Below are 22,247 nucleotides of genomic sequence, written 5' to 3' on the forward strand. Positions count from 1 at the left end.
AGTCGCTTTCGTAAAAACTAGTGCCTACGTCAAATCATGGGATTAGTTGTCAAGCGGACCCCAGGCTCCCATGAGCCGTGGCAAAATGCCGGGACAACGCCAGGAAGAAGATATTAGATACAAGAACAAACAATTTCCATCATTGTAGTAACCAAGCCGTAGGACGCAGCCAAGGTGACAACCAAACAAACGCAAATAGAAAGGTAAATAATGTAGGTATAGAAATAACCATGCGACAATTCGTTCGCATTTGTCATGTCGATAGGTATCGCATTTGTCCTACATTCGTTTAGGTACTTTTCAATTGGCGTTAACGATTTAAACTGCCCCAGAACCCAAAATTCGTTACAATAGGTAAGGTACTATTGTATTGTAACGTACTACTCTTCATGGCACACCTTAATAAAACTGTTACAAATCACAATCTTCCAGTAAACTGCAAAACGTAATTCAAGACCAAAAAAAGTAAGAAATGTTGCCACTTTTTTTACTAGCGCGTCTTGTATTTCTGTAAAAATACTTGCCATCATACCTAAAACAAAAACGCATCTCTACTATTAGAATTACGGTTCGAAATCGAATGACTAGAAAGGTATGTCAAATGGTTAAAGGGTTAACAGGTCTTATTGCTATAGAGCGATCTCTTCCAGAAAAACTTTGGGTAGTGGATTAACTGCAAATAATATCCATAATTGACTGGGTGATGCAAAGATTCTTAGATACGTTATCTAAATTGATAAGCAAATGAACTAAATAAGACAAATAAACTAATACAAATATAAGAGTATAAAATAAACATACATAGAGAAAAGTCAAGTAGCTAAAAATAACTGAGCAAATAAATATACAAGTAAAATTAAACATTATGTTGGGACTCCTGAGAAAGACAAAATAGTGTTCTTTAAGGTGGTTCGCTGTCCACCACCACCTTAAAGATTCAAAGATTTATTTGTTCAACATATAGTTCGTTTTTTTTAGCATTAGAAAGAACTCCACAGAAGCAAGCGTGCAGGTTTTATCAGGCTCTTTAATTGTTAATAATTATTTAATTATCTAATGTAAATAGCATGGTCCATACATATAATTTACTTCAAATTATTACCGCTAAAAGTGCCGGATTTGGAACCACAAGCTTACTTCTGCGAAGTTCTTTCTAATGCTAAAAAAAACGAACTATAGGTAAGTTACAAGATGTGCCTTAAGGTGCGATTTGGATTTAGCAAAGACTAGCAAGATACTTAGCACCAAAGAATATAATATATAGTCAGCACGCCATAATTCTGCGGATAAGGGATTTCAAAGCAAAAATAATTATCACAGTATAAAAAAAAAGTTTATTTGAGAAATATTTACAGAAACTTATCGACTATTACATAGAAAATATCTTTGTAGCGTTGTTACCGTAGATTTTTACAATTCAACAACAAACCACATAACACGCAGTGCAAGTGTTATTTATGTAAGTATACAACCTTAGATACGTCATAATTTCATAGAAGTTTGACAATTAAAATAACATTTGCACTGTGTGTGCTATCAAAATCGTTGCAGACTTATCTCGGTCTGATCTAATGCAGCAATGCTTATACTTACAGCATAGAAAATCGCTTGCATTCTGCTTTCTTAAGAGGATTGTGGACGACCGTTTCTCCATATAAACTATAGGAGATATATAGGAGCTTTTAAAAGTTTTTACTAAACTACTTTGCGCGACCGGCGACGGCGGCGGCGGTAACCATAGGTGAGGACGGAAGGTCCGATCGCGGGGTCTCGCACGCCGCCGTTGCAAGTCGCGCAATGTCGTGGTCGAGCCGTAAGACAACGGTTGTTACACGCTTCTGGCGTCAGTTCAGTCCATCAGTCCCTTCGAGTTTTCACTAATGCCAGAATGATGGAAAATGGACACGGTTATATAGACGATCAGTCCAGACTGATAAAATTACGACAATAGAAATCGGTTACACGCTAAATCTGGCGTCAGTTTAGTCCATCATTCCATTGTTGCATGGATGGTGACTGACGCGAGAATGACATGAAGAGGTTACACGATCAGTCTCGTATAAGTTTTCTGTAATTCAAAATGGACTGACGAATATTATCTAAAAAATTAAATTTTCATCAATCCAGACCATCAGTCCGCGTGTTACACGATAATTCTCCCGTCTCTCTGACCAGACTGATGGACTGAACTGACGCCAGAATTAGCGTGGAACCGATGTCTAACAGTGCGGAGCTTAAGCCTTGCTGCATTACCCAAGCTGTGTGGTTCAGATTTAAATCTAATTTACTAAAAAAACACATTTTTTAACTAATTCTAGATAGACTTTAGGTAGATTGCATTGAGAGTATAACTCAGCTGACATACAACTACCTACTTTAGTACCTTAATACCTAATAGGAATAAGAAATGAGTATTTTAAGTATAAACTATGGGTGTTTTGGAAATATAATAAGTATTTGTAAATATAACAAAGAACACCCGTTAGGACAAAGGCTGACGCGTATACCTACGCACAAATGTAAATTTGAGACTGGATTTTTTTGTGCTTCGCGGTGTATTCGTGTTTTGTCTATACCTACACTTTCTATGAATATGTACATGATGTTTTAAAAAAAACGGAACGGACGAACTTTGTTAGTTTAACAGGATGTGGCGAATGATCCGGTTCCGGGCCGAAGCATCCGACACTTCAGTTTTCTATTAGAAAGCATCACGTGATTACCGTCACAGAAAACAAAGCGTCGAAAGCCTCGGCCCGGACTCGGGCCGTTCTAGCATGATTCAGTCTCAAAACTCTGTTCAATTGCTGCACAGATTTTTACAATTAGAACAACCCATACCCAAACTCTACGTCACATTCCAACGATGTCTAAACGACTTTTCAATTGACTCTGGGAATATGTTAGCGCTTGAAATGTCCAGAAGATTCCTTCTTCTTAGTCTTCAAGTTCAAACTGAGACTCTAACCAATATTTTATGGATGGCGGAGATATGCGGGCAACCACGACAGGGCAGGGGTCTTTGTAGCTGCAGGGCTCGCCCACCCACCCAGAAATTATGCCCCATAATCCGTCTGAAGACAGCACTGGTGCACCGACGTCGGGCTGTTGGCAAACATTAATCAATCAGATGACTTTTGGAAACTGTATGACTGAGACTTAAAAAATTAAAATCAAAGTAAGGATCTTTGGTACGAGTAGTGATACAAGTTCAATACATATCTTGGCATTAAGCGCATCATTTCAATGATCGATCTTACCAAGCAGAGAGTGTGGAACCGCTTCAAAGGCCGCAGACAGAAGCTGTTCTGCGTAAGCTCTTGCAGGCGCTGGCTCAGAGCCCGCCAGCACTGCTTCCACGGCAGCACCCGCTGTGTCGACACTCGCATGCTGGTGTGCTGTTGCCGTTCTTTCGCGTCTGCTGGGAGGGGTTTCCCGTCCACCTGTGTCAACAAAATTATTGAAGCTTGAGCGTGAGAAGGGCTGGTGGCCGGTAAGAGTATGCGCGTTTCAATCCGAAGGTCGCGGATTCAAACCTCTGCTCGTATAAGAAGAAGACTGAAGCTTGAATAAGTTCACGCAATGTTTATACATGAATTATGTTGTCCTATTAAGAAACAAGAAACCTAAGTAGCAGGTTAGCATGGTCAGGCGTGGCTCACTCCGCGATTTCGTCGCTTTGCTACAGGTAGCTAAAAGTACATCCGTTCGACCCCAATTTTGGGGTTTGCCAGAAGCCGCGCGTAGCGCTGTCGCCACCTACCGGCCATATCTGTGCTGATCGTGACAGACGCGTTTTGTTAGAGAGAGAGAGTCTTCTGTACCTAGTACTATTATTTATTCTGTGGCGTGGTATAGGCATGTAATGAGGAGGGATGAATGCTATATAGGCAAAAGAATGTTAGGAATGAATGTTGATGGGCGGAGAGCGGATGGTAGACCCAAAAAACGATGGATGGATTGTGTGAAAGAGGATATGAAATAGAAAGGAGTGAGTGCTGAGGTCACAGAATAAATAATAGTACTAAGTACAGAAGACACACTCTCTAACAAAACGCGTCTGTTACGATCAGCACAGTTATATCCGCTAGGTGGCGACAGCGCCACGCGCGGCTCATGGCAAACCCCAAAATTGGGGCCGAACGGATGTGCTTTTAGCTACCTGTAGCAAAGCGACGAAATCGCGGAGTGAGACACGCCTGCTGAGGTGACGAAAGACAGAGGAGAATGGAAGAGAAAAACATGTTTTGCCGAGCCCACATAACGTGGGATAATGCCAGGGAGAAGAAGAAGAAGAGAAGATTAATAAACTTAAGAATAAGATGTGTATTAATAACACATAAAATAATAAAAAACACTTACAATCAGCCGCGGCCAGTACATCGTCAGAAACTTGCTGATTTCCACCCTCCCTTTCCTCTCAGTCAAGCTAACGGGATGGATGGTGGGACTGAGATCCGCCGGCTGAGCTAGACGCAGCATGGCCAGGTCGCTTTCTGGCTTGCCGGGCATATACGACGGGTGGATCACAATCTGCTGCAACGGCATTAGGAGGCCACCACGCTTGCAGTTTACAGAGCCTAGGCGTACTCTGTACAGTTTAATGGATTCTCGAACGCTGAAAGAATTAATTTGGTGACAATGTGCGGGATGGACAATTGGACCTCGGTTTAACTCGGTTAAGAAGTCAATTTTTACGGTTATGAACTGACCCTTATACATATGACACTAAGGCTATGGCTACTTAGGTTCTAAAATAAAATGGCTAACAGTCAATCAAGACAGTAAATCTTTTATAACATATTCGGAATTTTCCATTAATCTTTTGTTTTTGCATTGTCTAGCCACTGAGCTTAATCCGGTTAGTCACTTGTTTTTGAAAATATTGTTGCTTTACATTTTGCGACTGAACAATCCTCCCTAAAGTCCCTAATGTCGATACGTACTTGTTAAACACCCCAGCAGCACTCAGCACCCACCGCTTATCCACCAGCACGCCAGTAGCGTAGTGCGAGCCCATGCGGAGCACAGACGCCACGAATGGATATGTGGATATGTCGTCTTTGGTGTTTGGCTCCGGGTTGTGGATACTCTCTTCGCTGCTACTCGGGTATTTACAGTCCCTCTTGTGTATCTTCTTGGCGTATTTGGGTATAGTATCATCTAGTATGTTCACTGAAATGTTAAGTGTGTTATCATTAAGTTATGATTTGAAACGTGGACTAGTTTACAACGTGGATTTAATTGTCAACTTTAATATCTATCAACACAGTCATTATAAATATGTAAACATACCTTCATCCTGATAACCTTCTTTGAAAATATAGTTATAAGTGTTATTAACAAAATTACGGTCGTCATTATTGACACCATCAATATATATTCTTTTAGGTCTAGCTTTATCTGTTTTATTGTACACATAATCATCTCCATTCGAGATATCGTCATCATTATAGTCATATCTGTAATCGTAATCTTCTTCAGTAAAAATGCTGTTTAAAAGAAGCAAAAATCCGAGATATTTAATCATTTTACACTCAAGTTTTACAAATAATGTTAGAATAAATATTTGACTGAGCCTATACGTATTGTATGCGAGTCCTCTATTGACTGAGCGAACCTCTGATATTTAATGATGTTAGAACTAGATAAAACAACAAAGTAAACATATCCATTGTTGTAAATTCGTGAGAAACAATAGATCTATGTACAATGGTTGTTTGGCTATGACATGTATTTGGAAGCCGATAACGATAGCAGGTGCAGGCATCAATTGTCTGACATTTCGTCTATAGAGCCCAGATTTGGTGGCCTAAAATACGACTTTGTAAAGACAGTAAAGAACCACTGTAATCTCTGTAAGTGCAGTCGAGATTATGTTTGCGAACAATACAACTGAGACCTACAAGTACGAATAAGGTGGTGGTATACTAGTGCTCGACATGTTAATGCCCAATAGATGACACCCTGCTGTCACCTCTATTGCCAATGACTTAAGTTTCAAGATGACATGTACTGAGACCGCGTCGAGCACCAATACCTTACTGTACATATTGTTAAGGTGGTTCGCTTTTCATACAAAATTCAATCAAAGCTCATTAAGTAACTACACACTATTAGTACACAAATATTTCCGCATTTATCTTCTTTCGAATATTCGTTTGCGCGAAATTAACAGGAAAACAACGTTTCATACAGAAATCATGCAAAAATCATAGTTTAATTTTCATCAATTTTACGTATGTGTGTGTCACAAATGTCGTGTACAGATACATTTGCGACGTTGCCATACCATTTCCGACGTTGCCGGGCTGACCACGGCTCGAATTTGGAGTGCCGTCATGTTTAGTGCAATTTTGTTGACACTGATATTTGACAGGTAGTTAATTGACCTAAGCGAGAAGTTCGTCAGCTTAGCTAAGAACTATCATGGCGTGTTATGCAAACAGTCGCTTTTTTGCTTGCAAACGGAAGATTCCCGGTTCGATCCCCAGTCATTGTATGCTGGAACATAACTTTTTGTATTTTTGTTACACCTAAATTTCGTATTGTTTTTTTTTATTTTTATTTAATTTTTCTTACTATCATAAATCGATTATTAAGTATGGGCTACACTTATTCTTTTATTTTTACAAAGATAATTAGAAATTATACTCTTCCTAATCTCTCTGATTTTTACAATCAGGACATCCTCACTGCAATAAAAACCGGGCAAGTGCGAGTCGGACTCGCGCACGAAGGGTTCCGTGCCATAATGCAAAAAAAAACAAACAAAAAAAAGCAAAAAAAAACGGTCACCCATCCAAGTACTGACCACTCCCGACGTTGCTTAACTTTGGTCAAAAATCACGTTTGTTGTATGGGAGCCCCATTCAAATCTTTATTTTATTCTGTTTTTAGTATTTGTTGTTATAGCGGCAACAGAAATACATCATCTGTGAAAATTATTACGGTTCGTGAGATACAGCCTGGTGACAGACGGACGGACGGACGGACGGACAGCGAAGTCTTAGTAATAGGGTCCCGTTTTACCCTTTGGGTACGGAACCCTAAAAAGAAGTGTATAAAATTTCCTGTGGTTAAAAATAATGGATTTTGTCTATGAATGAAAAACACAATTATTACTATAGTTTGTTTTTTTATAGCATTAGAAATAAGGTAAACAATCTTGACGTGTCTTTTAATTGAAAAACACATTTTAAAAATAAGTTACGGCAAATATCTAACAATTATAAATCTAATACGATCATTTATATTCTTCTGCTTTCATAAGTAATCGTTTTTACCCTATTACTAAGACTTCGCTGTCCGTCCGTCCGTCCGTCCGTCTGTCACCAGGCTGTATCTCACGAACCGTGATAGCTAGACAGTTGAAATTTTCACAGATGATGTATTTCTGTTGCCGTTATAACAACAAATACTAAAAACAGAATAAAATAAAGATTTAAATGGGGCTCCCATACGACAAACGTGATTTTTGACCAAAGTTAAGCAACGTCGGGAGGGGTCAGTACTTGGATGGGTGACCGTTTTCTTTTTGCTTTTTTTTTTGCATTATGGTACGGAACCCTTAGTGCGCGAGTCCGACTCGCACTTGCCCGGTTTTTGATTTTTAAAAAACCTGATAACACTGAGTATGTGGGGGAAGCGCTGCTGGCCTAGCGGAAAGCAATTCGGAGGTCGCGGGTTCTAACCCCGGCTCGTACCAATGATTTTTCGAACTTTTGTACGAAATAGCATTTGATACCTACCTATTTATACACCGATACCTATTTTTCGGTGAAAGAAAACAATGTGAGGAAACCGGACTAATCCAAATAAGTTTACTCTCTGGGTTGGAAGGTCAGGGCAGTCGCTTTCGTAAAAACTAGTGCTCATGCCAATTCTGGGATTAGTTGCCAAGCGGAGATTGAATATCTGGGAGACCGACCAAAGCTTACAAAACATAAAAACTCAAAAATGCGCGTTTTCTCATAGACCTAGCTAAGAGATCAAACCCCTTATAGCAAATTTCATCGAAATCGTTAGAGCCGTTTCTGATACCATCCAAATATATAAATAAATAATTATATATCTAATAATTGCTCGTTTAAAGGTAAGATAACACAAAGGAGAAACAAAAAGAAATTACCTACTCGCACCAGTCTGGAACCCCAATCCTCTTCCACGTATTTCCACGAACATACCGTTACGCTATTGCAACATACTTACGTTGTGTGAAATTGTCTACTACAAGGATCACGGAAACACTGTTTGCATGTGTGAGTAATAGTAGGAAAAAGCGTGACAGCAACACTCCGTCAAATTAAAAAGGTGGTTTTTGCACAATGAAGTATTCAATGTTTATTTTAATAGTTCAATATTTACTTAAAGAGTGCGCGAAACATACTTTTAAGTATACAAATACCAAGACCATTTCACAAAAAAATAAAATCTGAAATTTTGCAAAAGTGGTGCCATCTAGCGAGAGTTAAGTTTTGAGTAACCTAGGCGAACCACCTTAAGGACAGCAAATTTTAATATTGCCATTATTTTCGTCATCTACCTATATTAGAGGTATTTGCTATAGGTAAATCATGATTGAAGTCGCTAACTAATGGCACAGTTTCACATGAACATTACAGTTCTAACTCCGGCAAATCTCCTGCTCCTCTATTATAGGATTTCATAAATTGCCCCGTAACTGCTAAACTAGGTTACCTACTTCTTTCATCCTTCATTTGCGAGTATATCCTGCAACGGTCACAGGTATCAAGCGCGCCTTAAAGAAGATTCACACTAGAACTGCGCTGCTTTCTATAGGAAGCATTACCGATATCCCATTATTGAAAACAAAGTGTAGGACACCAACATCATGGCCCGGACTCAAAGCGTCCCAGCGCGCACCGTGGGTATTTTTATTTATTAGCAGAGTATGATGATGATGATGTCCTCGCTATAAAACATATTCCTACTCGACAACGTCACGACGTGATGATAGTGCTAAGGATAGAAAGCTACAAAAGTTACAAAGATTGTTGTTTTCCAGCGTCTGCCCAAATGTAAACCCAAAACAAACTCAACTCGCTATTACGTTTGATATTATTGCACGATAAGCATTGTTTATTAATGTATCCAACACATTACACCATTGTTTCCGCTTTACTTTCCTAAACAAGCACTCATTGCTTATGCACATTTCTCGCTAAACAGTTGAAAGTGACCACATCGGTTTGCAGTTTACTTCAGTGCGGTTACTCAAAATGCTAAAGCTTTTACTGTTCTTAGTGATTGTTGTTTTTGCTGTTGTCATATTTTTATAGGATGTTTAAAAACTCGCAAGTTTCTCAAATACAATTTAATATGTTACGTAGACTTTTAAATTATTTTGTAGGTTTAATGGTTATTATAAGTTATAGGGATATTGAATGTGGTAAGTCCTGGCCCTATTTGACTTCGGAAGTCAAAGGTGACGTGACTGTTTAATATTCGTCATGTCACCTTAAGGATGACTCACAATCGAACGGTCCGGGATGAGGCATCTAACACTTCAGTTTTCTAAAGAAAGCATCACCAGTCTCGGCCTGGACCCGGACTATCACGTGGCCATCCATATTCCGTAGTAGTCGTCCTTCGTGGTCTATCATTGATAACTTCTGACGTAATCACATCCAGGTACGATTACAACAAAAGTACAAGCGACTGAGCAGGAGTGTGAGTTTCCGCCGAAGTTCGAAGAGGACCTTACGCATTTGCGGCGCAAGCGGCTGACCACGGAGAACGGCCTCGTGTGCCTGGAAGACTACCCCTACACTGTCTCTGTCAGGTACTGTGCCTTAAAATCCTGTTGGATTATCTTCTTCTTCTTCCTCGCGTTACCCCGGCATTTCGCCACGGCTCATGAGAGCCTGGAGTCCGCTTGACAACTAATCCCATGGTTTGACGTAGGCACTATAGTTTTTACGAAAGCGACTGCCATCTGACCTTCCAACCCAGAGGGTAAACTATGCCTTATTGGGATTAGTCCGGTTTCCTCACGATGTTTTCCTTTACCGAAAAGCGACTGGTAAATATCAAATGATATTTCGTACCGAAAAACTCATTGGTACGAGCCGGGGTTTGAACTCGCGACCTCCAGATTGCAAGTCGCACGCTCTCACCGCTAGGCCACCAACGCTTATCCATTCCTCTTAAAATCCTGTTGGATTATCACTAACCAGAAGGTATCTAAGTAGGACGTAATCTGCAGTCTAATTCAACAGTCTGAATTAATTCTGTCTAAGTTCGATATATTTTGCCGCTGAGAAAATCTGCAACGAGTTTAGTGTAGAAAATCTTTGCGTGCCTGAGGCCTGGGTTTCTATGGAAAACAACATGTGATCACCTACTTAGGTTAAAGAAAATAAATATTTTAGTTAAAAGGTAGTTGTTGTTATATTAACTTTTCAAGCACCATACCTACTAAAGTGCCGAGCCATGAAGTACTTACCTACTAACCCTGTAAAATATAGAATCGATTAAAATAAGGTAGAAAAGTACTATAGTGCTGGACGCTGCACTAGTATTCGACATGGGCACTTTATGTTACGTTATGGAATACAGAAAAATCTTCGCCGTTCAAAAACGTATATTACTTTGACATAAAGTGCCCGTGTCGAATACTACAGTCCGTTTTTTTAGCATTAGAAAGAACTTCGCAGAAGTTCGCTTGTGGTTCCAAATCCGGCACTATTAGCGGTAATAATTTGAAGTAAATTATATGTATTTGACCATGCTTCATTAGATAATTCAATAATTATTAAGAATTAAAGAGCCTGATAAAAACTGCACGCTTGCTTCTGTGGAGTTCTTTCTAATGCTAAAAAAAACGAACTATATAGCGAGGCGAATGTCGAAAACCAAACGCGAGTGTGTGAATGTAGAAAAATACAGAATCGATTAAAATAAGGTAGAAAAGTACTATAGTGCTCGACGCTGCACTAGTATTCGACATGGGCACTTTATGTCAAAGTGACAAGGATTACATTTGAATACAGAAAAATCTTCGCCGTTCAAAAATGTATATTACTTTGACATAAAGTGCCCGTGTCGAATACTAGTGCAGCGTCGAGCACTATTGTACTTCTAGACTTCTACCTTATTCGTAGTGTAGTACGTACTCGTAAGCGAACAACATGCGAACGCGAAGCGAAGCGATGTGACGCGGGGTGAATCACGTGGGCGATCTCGTCGCGAACGCGAACGCCTTGGGCCCGCCGCGCCGCGTCGCGTTCGTGAGATGTTCGCTTACGTAAGACGCAGTATTACATGTGTAATTTTTTTTGTATTGTACTTCTAGACTTCTACCTTATTCGTAGCGTGATGAAAGGGTGTCATTTTTCCAGATTACACTATAAACACTGGTGTGGTGGTGCTCTGGTCGGAAAAGAGTGGGTGTTGACGGCAGGACAGTGTTTTGACTAGTAAGTATTACCATCGCCCATCTCGGAGTAATTAAAAGGCTTGCTACACGGTCGCCGACAAGCCATCTAACCGTCTGACCTTGGTCTGTCCTTGATCAGTTTTGGTGAAATTTTGTTGGTAACAACTGTCTACACGGTAAGTAAGTAGAACACTTTTTATGGTATGTACCTATGTATGCCTGTAACATACGTGTCGTGCAAGTAAAGGAACCCGCATATATAGGACCTCGTGCTTACGAATGATTTGAATGTTTGTTTCATTTGTTTGAATGTTTTATGGTTTTCTAGTCGAGTCTATTTTTTAGCGCTCATCAAAGGACCCGAACTTCGTGCAGTTGAGTTCATAAATATGTATACTTTTTTGACCTCAAGAATCACTCTATTGATAGATGAAAACCACGTGAAAATCCGTTCAGTAGGTTTCGAGTAAAACGCGTCGGGGGACTTTGTTTTATAAGGTGTAGTGATATAGTCTGGCTAACCAAAAATTGTTGACAGATATTTCGTTGTTGTATCACCAATTGTCTATGATTTAAAAAAAGCTAAAAGTCAGTTGTCAATTTATGTCATTCATTCAAATTGTTTGCGATTTATAATAGGTTTATTTTAAATAATATTAATAATTTCTATACTGAGTGAGGTTCGCTAACTATTATTTAAGCTCGTAAATAATTACGACAATGTGCGAAGTCGACGTGTAGCGTTGTATAACGAAAAACTGCAATGTTTACAACTCCTAACCAAATGTAAACAAATTAGGAGGTTGGTGCTCTATAAATATTTTGATACTTTAAGTACTAGATCTAACATTTGCGTATTACTTTGATTAAGTACGTGAATTTATTAATGCCTGAATCTCATAAATATGACAAGTGTACAAAGAAACGGATAAACTAAAAGTTCTGAAAAATATCTATAAAATCTAAATATTGGAACGTAAACATTAGGTGTTTGTCGTTGACTGTACTTTGAGTGCACGTAAACGTTTATTTAACTTTTTTCCTTAGGTACCTTACTTGTACACAGAATATCATAAATATTGTCGAGTATCAAAAGTATGATTCCTACTACACAAAGTGTGACCAGCCCAAAATTTTTTGAATTTCCCGCCAAAAATTTAGGTAAAATTTCAGTAGCCAGACTCTAAATACATATATATACGTAAATACATAGAAAAGGCCCAAGACTCCAGGAACAAATATCCGTGTTCACCACACAAATAAATGCCCTTACCGGCATTTGAACCCAGAACCATTGGCTTCATAGGGAGAGCGTGGAGCGCTCTAGTATCACACGTGTGATACTAACTCCATACTACTGTGATACTGGGGCGCTCCTGGCCGCTGGGGCTAGTGTCACTAATACCCACCCCCCACCAGGCCAGAACGGTCGTCAAATACCTATTTGTAAGTATAACGCAGTGTAGTACGTAGGCGAACAACATGCGAACGCGAAGCGAAGCGATGTGGCACGGGGTGAATCACGTGGGCGATCTCGTTGCGAACGCGAACGTCTTGGGCCCGCCGCGCCGCGTCGCGTTCGTGAGATGTTCGCTTACGTAAGACGCAGTGTTACATGTGTAATTTTTTATGGTTTTCCCAGTGTTACCAAGGACGAGGTGTCAGTCCGTGTCGGTTCCGTTTTCCGTGATTTTGGCGGCAAAATATTTGCTGTCACGGAGATCGTCAGGCACCCAGAGTACAGGATAGACCAGTACTATCCTGAGCATAACCTAGCCCTCATTAAGGTATGAAACTAAAGGTCGATACAGACGGACTACAATTCTTATGGGAACTGCACGCCAACTGGAACCTCGGCGTGCACGTGCAGTTCCCATACAAATTGCAGTCCGTCTATACCGGTCCTTAGTAATTAATTTTATTTATTTATACATTTTGATGATCTCGGAAACGGCTCTAACAATTTCGATCAAATTTGCTATACCTAGGTTTCAGGGGCGAATAATCGATCTAGCTAGGTCTTATCTCTGGAAAAATACGCATTTTTAGGGTTCCGTACCCAAAGGGTAAAACGGGACCCTATTACTAAGACTTCGCTGTCCGTCCGTCCGTCCGTCCGTCCGTCTGTCACCAGGCTGTATCTCACGAACCGTGATAGCTAGACAGTTGAAATTTTCACAGATGATGTATTTCTGTTGCCGCTATAACAACAAATACTAAAAACAGAATAAAAAAAGATTTAAATGGGGCTCCCATACAACAAACGTGATTTTTGACCAAAGTTAAGCAACGTCGGGAGTGGTCAGTACTTGGATGGGTGACCTTTTTTTTTTTTGCTTTTTTTTGTTTTTTTTTGCATTATGGTACGGAACCCTTTGTGCGCAAGTCCGACTCGCACTTGCCCGGTTTTTAGTTTGAGTCTTCCAGATATTATTATTATAATGGGCAGTGAAGCTAAATAAAAGTACTTATGTAAAAATGGCACTCCTTAAGAGCCAACAGGAGTGGTCATTTCTCCATACAAACGTACTCCTCGTTTTCCTTCGTGGTTTTTGAAGCTAGAGCAATGATTTTTTCAACACAGATTAATATTGTCAATATCTGTGTCGGACCGTTTTGCTTTTTTTGATATTTTTGTTTTTTAAGGCGCTAGAGCCCTTCAAAAATGGCCAAAATGGCCTAATTTCATAATCATTTAGATTTCCAAATTTGGTGACGATTGGTTAAGTTTTGGAGGAGGAAACAGAGGAGTACGAAACCTCGATTTTTGAGATTTTTACGCTGGATTTTTCGCCTTGTCCTTATCGCACTACTTTTAGGTGCCGCTTCCGTTAGCGAGACGGGTATATTTATTTATTTATTTATTTATTTACATAAGGAGATCCAACAGCTAACTAAATGACAATGGAATCTTAAATAGATATATAGAGCCAATTACAGGAACTCGCAAATAGATATGTAGTAAAAACATATACTTAAGTAACACGCATCACACACACACACACACACACACACACACACACACACACACACACACACACACACACACACACACACACACACACACACACACACACACACACACACACATCGCACACATGAAAGAGATAAGACTCAAACCAAAACTAACAACATTCGCTTACATAATCAAACCCTACTAGCGGTGACAGGACACCAATTAAATAGTGTAAAAACAAAGAGAAAAAAAAAACTGAGAAACTAAGAACAAAACAAAGTGTTATGTTATAACTTAGATACTACATATACAAAGCACTCACTTACGAGATAAATAAAAAGTGCCTAATTGAAACACATTTCCGTCAATTTACGTTCCGTTCCGTTCCGTTAATTTAGCTAAAATATTTAAAACTCAGCTCCTGTTTCGTCTTAATATGTGACTTCGTTTGCCTCTCTGTGTGTCTGTTTTCCTTGTGTCTTATGTTGTATAGTTTAATGTAAATGTTGTTTGCAGCTAAACATGCCGGTGACGCGGAGTAACCGCGTGCAGCCAGTGGCGCTTGCCCCGCCTTCTTCAGACGATCCGCCGAAATATGGCCACATCGTCGTCACGGGATACGGCGCCGTAAGTTTGCCAACTAAATCCATGCTCCAGCGGCGAAGACCAGCTTCAGACCAGACAGCAGAGCTCTAGGGGCGTATGGTGTAACGTCTTTATTAAACAAATGCAAACCTATGCGAGTGAAGTCAGTGCGCGCTTTCCCGCGCCTTGATGCTTGGTCTAGAGCCCTATCAGAACCTGCTTCCTCGGCCTTCGGCCTCCATCCAATACTGATGGCACTGCTGGGAGGGGTCGTGTCGTATCATAAGAAGAGCTGGAGCAAGATAGGGAAAGCTGGAAGATACTCCACCGACAAGAGAATAACTCTTAAGTTAACGACGATGATTCTTACAACTGAAGTCCGACTAGCCATATCTACACCGATTGGTGACTGACAGAGTGCGAATCAAATTCCTATGAAAATAAGAGGATTCTGTATAATTGCCACTCTACCTACCAGTCGTGTCCTTTTTGACAGATCTCCGGTCAAATCCGCGAGGGTCAGAACCAGGAGCTCAGAAGAATGATAGTACAAGACGTGCCTCGCGCGTCGTGCCGTCTCCTCTACGGGAACGGGTTTCGGCTGCAATCCGACCATATGTGTCTGCAGAGCACGGTCAAAGGCATCGCTTTGTGTGCAGTAAGTTACAAGAACGACTATCTATGATTCAAACTACCTTCTCTGCCAAAACTCTGGCTAAATCCGCGACACCAAGAGATCAGAAGAATGATAGTAAGTGTGTGTCTGCAGAGCACGGTCAAAGGCATCGCTTTGTGTGCTGTAAGTTACAAAACTATCTATGATTCAAACTTCACTCGCTGCCAGAACTTGGGCTAAATCTGCAACACCAGGAGATCAGAAGAATGATAGTACAAGACGTACGTGCCTCGCGCGTCGTGCCGTCTCCTCTACGGGAACGGGTTTCGGCTGCAATCCGACCATATGTGTCTGCAGAGCACGGTCAAAGGCATCGCTTTGTGTGCAGTAAGTTACAAGAACGACTATCTATGATTCAAACTACCTTCTCTGCCAAAACTCTGGCTAAATCCGCGACACCTAGAGATCAGAAGAATGATAGTAAGTGTGTGTCTGCAGAGCACGGTCAAAGGCATCGCTTTGTGTGCTGTAAGTTACAAAACTATCTATGATTCAAACTTCACTCGCTGCCAGAACTTTGGCTAAATCTGCAACACCAGGAGATCAGAAGAATGATAGTACAAGACGTACGTGCCTCGCGCGTCGTGCCGTCTCCTCTACGGGAACGAGTACCGGCTGCAATCCGACCATATGTGTACAGAGCACGGTCAAAGGCATCGCTTTGTGTGCTGTAAGTTACAAGAACAACTATCTATGATTCAAACTACCTTCTCCGCCAGAACTCAGGCTAAATCCGCGACACCAAGAGATCAGAAGAATGATAGTAAGTATGTGTCTGCAGAGCACTGTCAAAGGCATCGCTTTGTGTGCTGTAAGTTACAAAACTATCTATGATTCAAACTACCTTCTCTGCCAGAACTCTGGCTTAATCCGCGACACCAAGAAATCAGAAGAATGATAGTAAGTATGTGTCTACAGAGCACGGTCAAAGGCATCGCTTTGTGTGCTGTAAGCTACAAGAACAACTATCTATGATTCAAACTACCTTCTCTGCCAGAACTCTGGCTAAATCCGCGACACCAAGAGATGAGAATAATGATAGTAAGTATGTGTCTGCAGAGCACGGTCAAAGACATCGCTTTGTGTGCTGTAAGTTACAAGAACAACTATCTATGATTAAAACTACCTTCTCTGCCGGAACTCTGGCTAAATCCGCGACACCGAGGATCAGAAGAATGATAGTAAGTATGAGTCTGCAGAGCACTGTCAAAGGCATCGCTTTGTGTGCTGTAAGTTACTTGTAAAGTATAGACTATAGAATATACCTTATCTGTGGTCGCTGGTTATATTCCCACGGTCCTCAATCATTGGTCTTTGCGTCTATTGCAAACGATTTATGGTGTAAGACATTAACACCGCCTGGGACGGAATTAAGGAAACGCAGGGATGCACAGCATCTGCATTACCCTCTCGGCTTCACTGTCTTATGCCACAGGAAAGGCGAGCCAATACGTGTTCGCATGCTCATCAATAAACCATGATGTTTAATCTACAATCTACCAACTTGTCTGCCAATAAAACTAATTTGAATTTGAAATTTAATCGTTACAACCTCCGTCTGGTGGGATAGACACACAGCTATAAACAGCGAAGCAGTTATGTTACTTTCAGGTAATCTCTAGTAAAATTAGCTCCTAGCTGAGACAATCTGATTATGTTACCAGGGTGACACAGGCGACCCAGCCGTACACTTTAGCGGCGCTTCCAAAGGCGGCACGCTATACGGCATCGCGCTCTTCTCCGGGACCGAGGAGTGCACGTACAAGTCCAAGCCTGGAATTTATGCTAAGGTCAGTTCAAATTACAGAACTCAACTACTAGTCAGAAGTAAGAGTGTCACCTAGAGTTTAACCTCTAGCCGCCCAGAGACCTATAAAAAGGTCTCCTATTCCATTCTAAGTTGAACTTTGTGTTGACAAAATAAAATTTAATTTTGCTTGGCAAGGTTTGACGTATGGGTGGCTAGAGGTTAAAATTCATAGGTGAACAACGGCCAATTTTCATTTTCTGCCCATCATTATTTTCCACATCATCTATTGCAGACGATTGTTGCAACGTCAGGTCTTTCATATTTTTTCTTTGCACCTACTACATATATATATTCTACGTATATTCTAAGTCTAAGTCTATTTTCTCCGATACCCAAGGGTTGTCTGGAAGAGATCGCTCTTAAGCGATAAGACCGCCTGTTGTCACCTTTATTGTCTTTGTTTATGTTACAGTACATTTAAAATTGTAAACTACGTGTATGTGAGTGTGCAATAAAGAGTATTGTATTGTATTGTATTAAATGTTGCGTGGAGGTTGATCACAACGTCTGCGATGACTGTCACCTTTATTGTCTTTGTTTATGTTACAGTACATTTAAAATTGTAAACTACGTGTATGTGAGTGTGCAATAAAGAGTATTGTATTGTATTGTATTAAATGTTGCGTGGAGGTTGATCACAACGTCTGCGATGACTGTGAAGTCTGGGTTACAACCGCGAAAATCGAAGTTCGCAAATTGCTGGCATTTTTCTCTGTCACTCTAATTACGCCTTCATTGGAGTAAAAGAAAAAGATCCCGGCAATTTGTGAATTTCGGTTTCCGCGGTAGCCCCTCTGGTATTAACCAGGCATACATCTAGGCAGGCATCTTCAGCTACAGGCAGTGTCCTGGCAGTGCGGAGTCTTTTCTGCCTAAGATTCTCCAACCAGTCTTTGGTATCGTCTTGGGTCGTCCCATTCGTTTTTCGTCAAGTTCTTAAATTAGTCCTCTTCTGCTTTCGTCACCCATTCTACATTCGTCACAATCGTCGGTGGCTTTCAATGTAGAATGAGTGACGAAAGCAGAATATGACTAATTTAAGAACTTGACGAAAAAACGAATGGGAAGACCCAAGATGATACCCAGTCTTTGTCATGTTTCTCTACAACATATAACCTTGATTTCTTGCAGATATCTCACAGCCGCGTGTGGCTGGACTCGATCCTGAAGGCAATTCCCATCACTTCAGTGCCCGCGGACAGTGCCGACAGCAGTGATAACGTTATTTTGTCCGAGAGCGAATAAACACGATTTCAAAAAATATTCTATTTTTTTTTTACATTCGCACCACTCGGTGACCACATCAGTCATCAATGTGGCTAATCCCGTCATAAGGACTATTCCGTCCACTAGCGTTTTTCTCTAACAACGAACAACATTGATAATTTCATCGACAAATCAGCGTTGCTATTAGTTTTAGCAATCAAAAGTAAATGGTTTTTTACTACCATAAAATGGGGTGAGTAGGGTCAAAACTGAAATTCAAACCTCGATAACATTTTATTTTTACATATGAAAACTGAATGATGTATATAGTAAGTGTTCCGGACGTTTGTATTTTAGTTTTTATTTTAAGAAGATTTTAGATTTTAACGAAGCTAAACTTTTGGGCATGGTCACAGCCCAGGCGTGGATCATGTGCTTCACACAGCTAGCGACCTTCGCCCCCATCACCGCGGCCCTCGGCATGCACACATACTTCTACATCTGCGCGGGGATGAACCTCCTCGGCATTGTTGTAGTCCTAGTACTCATGCCCGAGACCAGAGGGAAGAGTATTGAAGAGGTTGAAAATGAGTTGAGGAAGTGATATGGATGTTTGTTTATCACTGTTTAAAATAAATGTTACAATACGATTTTTATTATTAATTACTGTATTTTCACAAGTTAATTAATGTAGATAAGTACTTACACATTACAGAAACACTAGAGTCTGTATCTGTATTAGGTTCCCTTACAGTCCACGACTCTGCTCTTTCCACACAGACTCTAATAGCTGGGGTTCTAAGGTCCACCACCTTGCATTTTGGAGACAAAGCAAACCGCTTGGAACAGGTGTTCCTGGGGATGATCTGAGCCGATTAAGCCCGGTTGCCAAGAGGTTCCACCCAGCAGGTGGGCAGGGGAGGGGGGGCAAATGTGGCTCCGGCGCGCCTCACTCTAAGCTATATATCTGCATACATCTAGCAAGTATATCAAGTTTGGTGTCTTTTTCGTGTAATTCGAGGATGAAAAATTCATTTCTGTGACTAAATTTTCACTCTTCCATACAAAAAAATCGAGAAATTAAAAATTCAAAAAAAATCTTTTCACTTTTTTTTTCGAAAATCCTCTACAAAATTAAAACTATTAGGATTTGCTCTAGAAAAAAAATACCTGTGAATAGCCCAGTTATCTTACTATATAGAATAGTAAACTTGTTAAACATTTTTTTTTCATAACTCTGATAAAAAAAATGTTTTGTGTCGCGCGGCGTACCTGCATTGTAAGAGCGGTATGCAGCGTTTAGGATTTTTAAGTATGTTTCGATGGTTTCTGATAAGTTGTTATTCTTCTGGTTGTAGAAAATTACTTCTGGACGTGATATATATACAAATATAAATTAAATGTATAAATATAGATGTTGGGAAAACTTTCGCCAATAGAGTTATTATAAATGTGATAAAATTAACAAAGCAGATGTTTGATTAAAATGCAGGTTAAAATACGAGTAAGATATATATTGTTCGCAATTGCCACTATATGCCCATGGGTCCGTGCATTTTAGTTTTTTCTTAACGCAGTTGCACCTCCCTGCGCATTTTGTTTTGCAGCGGCAACGAATAAGCTCTAAACAAGCAGCAGCCGCCGCAGGTAGGCTTGTACATATGGGCTCCCAATAACCATTTTGTTTGGACCAGCTCCAGTCAGCAGGACATGGAAGCTGTTGCTGAGGGGCTATAATCTGTCCCCAAACATAGCCTCCTTGGTAAACTGCACGGAGAATATGTTTACGTAGGTAGCGCATCTTCCATTGGAGGCAGATTCTCTAACTGAAGATTATTTTTTGTAAAAAGTACTTTTCGGCACTCTTTTACACTTGTACTTGTACCTGATCCGAACACTGTAACACAATGCATAGTATCAAAATAATGTCTAAGGACCAATTCACATCTCGTAATTCAAATCTGTTCAGATTTAATATTGTAAGACTCTTACTTGTCATACAAGACAATAACATTTTTTTCCAAAATTGGCTGCTCAATGTTGTTTTGTTTACCGTATTTAAATCCCTCCGGAACATTACAAGGACCACTAAAACCAGGATTGTCAGATCCCTCATATTTCCCACTTTTCTGTATGCTGTATGTCTCACATGGACACTATATAAGGGCATCCGAAAAACAGAAAGTGAATGCACTAGAGATGTGGTGCTGGAGACGAATGCTGGGCATATCATGGACTGAGCATCAATTATTGAGGAGCTTGGCATTAAAGAGCGGTTGCTTTCTACGGGCAAAACTCGGTACTCAACTTCTTTCGACACGTGTCTCGTCGAGACGGAACCTCTACAGAACGTCTAGTTGTGCAAGAAAGAGTAGGAGGTGACAGGGCTAGGGGAAGATCTCTAATGAGATGTACTGACCAAACCAAATCAGTGTGTCGGTCACAGTAAGCGAATGCTTACGGAAAGCAGCTCTACGGGAGGAATGGCGACGTGTCGTTAAATGAGTCGCTCAAAAGTTTTCATAATGGCCACGACCACTCTATCAAGAGTGTAACGAAGAAGAAGGCCCTCCGTTACAGCAGGATATGCGCTTTAAGCTTGAAATACGCTTTTTTTCCCTTTCCACACACAAAAGAAACTGTGTTGTAACCTGAAAAGGCGTGGAAGAATGGCAAGACTACTATCCTTTCTGGTCCTGTAAAATAAATCATATATCTATGAGTTACAAATAAAATCATATATTTAAAGAAAGTTTGCAGCACGTGACCATTAGCCCAGTTGACCTGTCTCTTATTGCGGTGACATATTTATTTATTTTATTTACAATTAATGGAAGAACTACAAACGTTAGCTTAAGAAAATGCAATAGCATGGCACGAGAGGAACAGGTGATTCTTTCCTGTGCCAATCCTCCATTAATTGTAAATAAAATAAATATGTCACCGCAGTATACGAGACAGCTCACCAGGGCAATTGGTCAAGTGCTGCAAACTTTCTTTAAATATATGATTTTATTTGTAACGCATAGATATATAATTTATTTTACAGGACCAGAAAGGTCAGAAGTCTTGTCATTCTTCCACACCTTTTCAGGTTGCGACACTGTTTCTTTTTTGTATGGACAGGGAAAAAAGCGTATTTCAAGCTTGGAGCGCATATCCTGCCGTAACGGAGGGGTTTAAATACGGCAAACAAGGCAATATTGAGCAGGCATTGCCAATATTGATAAAAATTGTGTGGATGTCTTGTATGGCAAGTAAGAGTCTTACAATAGTAAGTATGGACAGATTTGAATTACGAGGTGTGAATTGGCCCCTAGACGTTATTTTAACAAAATGCATAGTATTTTGTTACTGATTTTACGAGTACATCAGGTACAAGTACGAGTGCAAAAGAGTGCCGAAAAGTACTTTTTACAAAAAAAAATCTTCAGTTAGAGAATCTGCATCCAATGGAAGATGCCCTACCCACGTAAACATATTTCTCCGTGCAGTTTACCAAGGAGGCTATGTTTGGGGACAGATTATAGCCCCTCAGCAACAGCTTCCATGTCCTGCTGACTGGAGCTGGTCCAAACAAAATGGTTATTGGGAGCCCATATGTACAAGCCTA

The 22,247-nt window shown here is 40.4% G+C and overlaps 2 protein-coding genes across 2 annotated transcripts; one reads left to right on the forward strand and one right to left on the reverse strand.

The window, feature by feature from the left end:
- Positions 1-2,493: 2,493 nt before the first annotated feature.
- On the reverse strand, positions 2,494-6,019 carry LOC134673755 (kallikrein-6-like). Its single transcript, XM_063531774.1, has 5 exons — positions 5,296-6,019; positions 4,947-5,175; positions 4,363-4,618; positions 3,261-3,443; positions 2,494-3,105 (listed from the first exon to the last, which is right to left on the reverse strand). The coding sequence occupies exons 1-5, from the start codon at positions 5,528-5,530 to the stop codon at positions 2,938-2,940; spliced, it is 1,071 nt and encodes a 356-aa protein (XP_063387844.1). The 5' UTR covers positions 5,531-6,019; the 3' UTR covers positions 2,494-2,937.
- Positions 6,020-9,175: 3,156 nt separating this feature from the next.
- On the forward strand, positions 9,176-18,691 carry LOC134673800 (trypsin-6-like). Its single transcript, XM_063531829.1, has 8 exons — positions 9,176-9,412; positions 9,655-9,805; positions 11,364-11,441; positions 13,044-13,188; positions 14,874-14,984; positions 15,439-15,600; positions 17,283-17,408; positions 18,560-18,691. Exons 1-8 carry the CDS (start codon positions 9,304-9,306, stop codon positions 18,671-18,673), a joined length of 996 nt encoding a protein of 331 aa, XP_063387899.1. The 5' UTR covers positions 9,176-9,303; the 3' UTR covers positions 18,674-18,691.
- The last annotated feature ends 3,556 nt before the right edge of the window (positions 18,692-22,247 follow it).

The sequence above is a fragment of the Cydia fagiglandana genome, chromosome 19 (assembly GCF_963556715.1).
Source record: "Cydia fagiglandana chromosome 19, ilCydFagi1.1, whole genome shotgun sequence".
NCBI lineage: Eukaryota > Metazoa > Arthropoda > Insecta > Lepidoptera > Tortricidae > Cydia > Cydia fagiglandana.

Excerpts from the sequence above, each read along its gene's own strand:
- LOC134673755 (XM_063531774.1), bottom strand. The coding sequence starts at position 5,530 with ATGATTAAATATCTCGGATTTTTGCTTCTTTTAAACAGCATTTTTACT. Across the intron at positions 5,176-5,295 it reads AGAAGGTTATCAGGATGAAG|TGAACATACTAGATGATACT; the intron begins GTATGTTTACAT and ends TTAACATTTCAG. Across the intron at positions 3,106-3,260 it reads GGTTCCACACTCTCTGCTTG|CCCGACGTCGGTGCACCAGT; the intron begins GTAAGATCGATC and ends GTTTGCCAACAG.
- LOC134673800 (XM_063531829.1), top strand. The coding sequence starts at position 9,304 with ATGTTTAAAAACTCGCAAGTTTCTCAAATACAATTTAATATGTTACGT. Across the intron at positions 13,189-14,873 it reads ATAACCTAGCCCTCATTAAG|CTAAACATGCCGGTGACGCG; the intron begins GTATGAAACTAA and ends TGTTGTTTGCAG. Across the intron at positions 17,409-18,559 it reads AGCCTGGAATTTATGCTAAG|ATATCTCACAGCCGCGTGTG; the intron begins GTCAGTTCAAAT and ends GATTTCTTGCAG.